We start from the raw sequence: 4,235 nt of genomic DNA on the forward strand, positions 1-4,235 counted from the left end.
GTTTTACTTTTTTAAAATTGAATTTTAATCAGTTTCACAGAAATGAATGAAATATTGAGATATAGACCTACTGTGTATATTTTGTTTTTCTAGCACAGCTTAAAATCAAGAAGGCCTCGCTGTGAAGCTTAGGCAACTCCTAGTGGGGTCCCGGCCCCCAGGTTGGGAACCACTGGTAAGACACTCTTTATATCAGGAATACACTTCATATTCAAACAAGACAGGGTTTACAGTATATCAACTTACTGTATACAAAATTGTGCAACATTGCATTTCATAAGACAGTCTACAGTGGCGATGAAGGTTACACTGAGGAGGATTTGACTTTTTTATAGTGGAATGTAGGGTTCATTTTCAGACTAATGTGCACACATACAGCTCACACACACACACACACACGTTGGAAGTCATTTGAAGGTATCAGTGGGCTCCTCTCATTTGATGGCCTGCCAGACAATGATGATCAGGATGATGAGCACCAGCGACAGCACCATGGCCAGCATGCACATCCTCTTACGGGACTTCCTCTGCACACAGCAAAGTATCAGTCAGCAGAGAGAAAAATGGAGCTAAACTGCATCAGTGTTTTATATGGCAGTGGTAGCAGCTTAACACCGACATTAAACTTAATTAATCCTAACATGAAACAGTAAGCACTGAATAGTACATTTGTTGGGAACAGTTTTCAGTGGCAGGTGAATCCACATTTTGTACACCAGTGAGTATTTGGGGCAGCAGGACTATGTAGAATATCACCAAACGTATCCTTAAGATGTATGAAGATATTGTGGATGATATACTTTATTATGGCTGGAAACTATTGTCCAGCCCCTGTATCTTACCTGGTAATAGGCTGCCTTCTGCAGCTGGACGGCCCCTCTGTCCACATGAACCTCTGCACTCTCCACGTTGGCCTCAATGCTGTCTGTTGATCACAACACAGGAAGAGCTCGTCACATCTACACCACATGTAAAGGATCAACTCAGTGCACAGTTTCCTCTGACTCACCAATCATCTCTCCCTGGTCGTGGATCATCACAGCCAGGTCCTTGAAGATCTGGTTCACATCCATTATGTCAGCCTGGAGAGGACAGGAGAGGGTTAAGTGCTGAACAGTAATATGTGATACAGTGAATGTCCTGTCATTCAGGTCGGTACCTCCAGCTGTTTGATGTTAGTCTCTCTCTCCCTAATGATCTCCAGGTCCTCCTCTGTGATGTGGGGTTCCTCAGTTTGAGTCTGGCTCTGACTCCACTCATCTTCCCTGCACAATCACACAGAGCCCACTTTATGTCACTGTAACCTGCAACTCACAGTAGAGAAATACCACCTATATTCTGGCAATAGTGAACTGTACAGACTATCCCTCAGACTCCTTAAACTATAGTTAGTAATGTTGACATATCCCAGAATGCCTTTAAACAATCACAGCATTATTATTATGATTATTCACCTTCAACTCTTCTGTGATTGACTGCTACTAGAGCAGTCACAATATCAAATTTTCAATACACAATTATTGTGGACAAAATAATTCATGTTCATTGTGAATTCTATAGAAAATTTGAAAAAAAAATAGCTGTCAGTCAATTCCATCTTTGACCTTTATTGTGTGTTTTATAGGGATGTTAAGAGTCACCAAATCGCACCAGCGTGTACATCGGATACAATTTGGAATGATCTTCTGATGCAAAGTTTCTAACATCTTTGCATAGGTGAAAACTGATTCATTTGTATAGAATTATCAGTATAGGCCCTAGGAAAGAATAACTGAATGCCAATTTTGACAGCACTACTCCCAACTGACTGACTGAGTTTGACTACATTCTATAGTTCATTGATCTGATTGGTAGAAGTTCACCCGTGATAGACAGAGGGTTCATCCAATACAAGTTCTTTCTGAAAGTGCAGCTTTTTCACACACTTTACAAAGACACTGAAGAAACTTACTTTTCAAACGTAACCAGCTGGTCATTCACATTGCCTCCGTCTCCCTGTAGACAGCAACAAAAAGTTCAGTCAGCCTCATAAGTGTATTAAAAGTAACTCAATGAGAGTGCGGTTATTGCTTGTCAGTGCTCTGCAGGCTCTGTCCAATGAAAAGCCTGGTATTCACCGTGGCTCTGGATCCAACTCGAGCTCTGACCACTGACTCCTTCTCTTTCTCAGCTGCCCTCCGCTGCACCACCTGGAAGTTGTTAAGGGCTGCAGAGAAATCGTTCATCAAACGCTCCTTACGCAGCTTCTGCTGCCTCTGGAGGAGAAAAAAAAAGAATATCAAATGCAAGTTGTAGTTTCCCTTTTCCTACTCATATAAACAAAAAACTATATACGTACAGTGGTGATTTATCAGTCATACAAAAATGTATTAAATACTGGCAACATTTAGAAGCCATGAATAAACATTGAATAAATGCATTTTGACATGGAACCACAGTGAGGCACTTCCAAGACAGAGCTTTATTTGTAGGCATGGAAAAAGTCTGGCCCACTGCTACCTCACATGACTGGAATATGTCAGTAAAATTAGTGCCATTATCTCTGCGTTCCTTCCATGACGTACATTTAACATGGTTACACTGTAGTGTTTTCTTCCATTAAACAAATTAATTCAGTTGCGATAATGGTGAGAACAACTGCAGGCCTGCTTTTTTCCATACACAAATTGTATCAAGGATCAATAAAGGAATCGACAAAGAATCGGCCTGATAAGCAGAACTGATAATGGTATTAGTACCAATACAATTCCCTTCCCTACTACTATTCTGCTCTAAATCCAGAGATGTAGTGTGTGTGTGTGTGTGTGTGTGTGTGTGTGTTTTATTAACATTGCGACAGCCTCTCCAACTGTCTCCTTTCTACCTCTGTCAAGTGTCAGAGGGCCGTCACACTTGCCTGGAGAGGGCGTGGCCTAAAGACAGAAAGGGCTGCTGCACTAGGACTGCTGCGCTGCCAGGCCACCACATGGACCTCACCTTAGATTAATTGTGTTAATGTTATTTTACTTATTTCTTCCACACACACTTTAGCCATGAGTCAGGTTTGTACCAATATATCGGTGTGTGTGTGTGTGTGTCTATGTACCGACCTGTTCTGATGGAGACAGAGCGGGGGGCAGTGACCCCAGCTCCTTCAGGTGTCTGTTGGTCTCTTTAGCCAGCTGGTTGGTGTAGTGCTGGAGCTCTTGGCTGCAGGGTAACACACAAACACAGACCTCACTCAGAAGGTCACACAGTTGATCAAATGAGGATCATATGTGAGATTACCTGGGACCCTGCTACTTACAGCCTCTCCTGGAGATCTGAGGTTTCCTGTCTCGTCTCCAGTTGGTAGAGGAGATTTTTGATCTGCCCAGCTGCAGAGAAAAGGAGCCAGTTCAGTACACATGCAGCTCCTTAGTGGACTGATGTGTGTGTGATCTGGTCCGTGTTGGACACAGTAAGCACTCACAGTTCTGGCTGATCTTCTGGATGTTGGAGCTGCATGTCTGGACCAGGCTGTTGAAGTCCCAGGGCTGGGACCAGCTACTGTCTGCTCTCATGTAGGACATCCTGGTTGTAGGCCACCAGCCTGTGTGTCACACTGCTGAGAAAGTACACACTCCACACACACCCTGCACACAGGGTGACACATTTAGTTAACTTCAATTGTTTTTTACATTTCAGTGAATTTCAGTTATTATGTTGGAACTGTTATTAGAGAATCAGAATCAGAATGCGAGTAAGAATCGGGTTTATTGCCAAGTAAGTTTTAACACATACAAGATGTTATCTTAGAGAAGGTGGTGTACACATATGGAATGCACAAGTTCACGTTATCAAGAGCTTGTTATCTTTAGAATTCAATTCACGATTTCAAGTTACTTCCTTACATTTAATATACATACTCATAACTTTCTACTGTATTTCTCTGGGAACCTCTGTTTCTTATGTAGTTCACTGATTGTTTTTTCTTTTCACTGTGTGTTTCTTGTTGTCACTTCTTTATGTGTCACGACCAGTGATGGCCAGTAGGGAAATACTAGTAATAATATTACTTTCCACAGTGTAATAGTCAGTAATACTATTACAGTTACCATTACCAAAAAATAATTAGTTACAACCTTTCTTTTGCTGTCACTCCTACTGATACTGAACTACTATTAGTGTAGTTGTTGCTACTGTTGCTGTCTGTCTCTCTCTCTCTCTCTCTCTCTCTCTCTCTCTCTCGCTCTCTCTCTCTCTCTGTCCTAGGT

The 4,235-nt window shown here is 42.0% G+C and overlaps 1 protein-coding gene across 1 annotated transcript; it reads right to left on the reverse strand.

Moving 5' to 3' along the window:
* Positions 1-357: 357 nt before the first annotated feature.
* LOC118335327 (syntaxin-12-like) lies at positions 358-4,161 on the reverse strand. The gene is made up of 9 exons (XM_035671555.1): positions 3,452-4,161; positions 3,287-3,356; positions 3,090-3,189; positions 2,118-2,255; positions 1,952-1,995; positions 1,160-1,265; positions 1,010-1,082; positions 843-925; positions 358-527 (listed from the first exon to the last, which is right to left on the reverse strand). Exons 1-9 carry the CDS (start codon positions 3,549-3,551, stop codon positions 435-437), a joined length of 807 nt encoding a protein of 268 aa, XP_035527448.1. The 5' UTR covers positions 3,552-4,161; the 3' UTR covers positions 358-434.
* Positions 4,162-4,235: the final 74 nt, after the last annotated feature.

Source organism: Morone saxatilis, unplaced genomic scaffold, assembly GCF_004916995.1.
Source record: "Morone saxatilis isolate NCDOM2014 unplaced genomic scaffold, NCSU_SB_2.0 Contig24, whole genome shotgun sequence".
Taxonomy (NCBI): Eukaryota; Metazoa; Chordata; class Actinopteri; family Moronidae; genus Morone; species Morone saxatilis.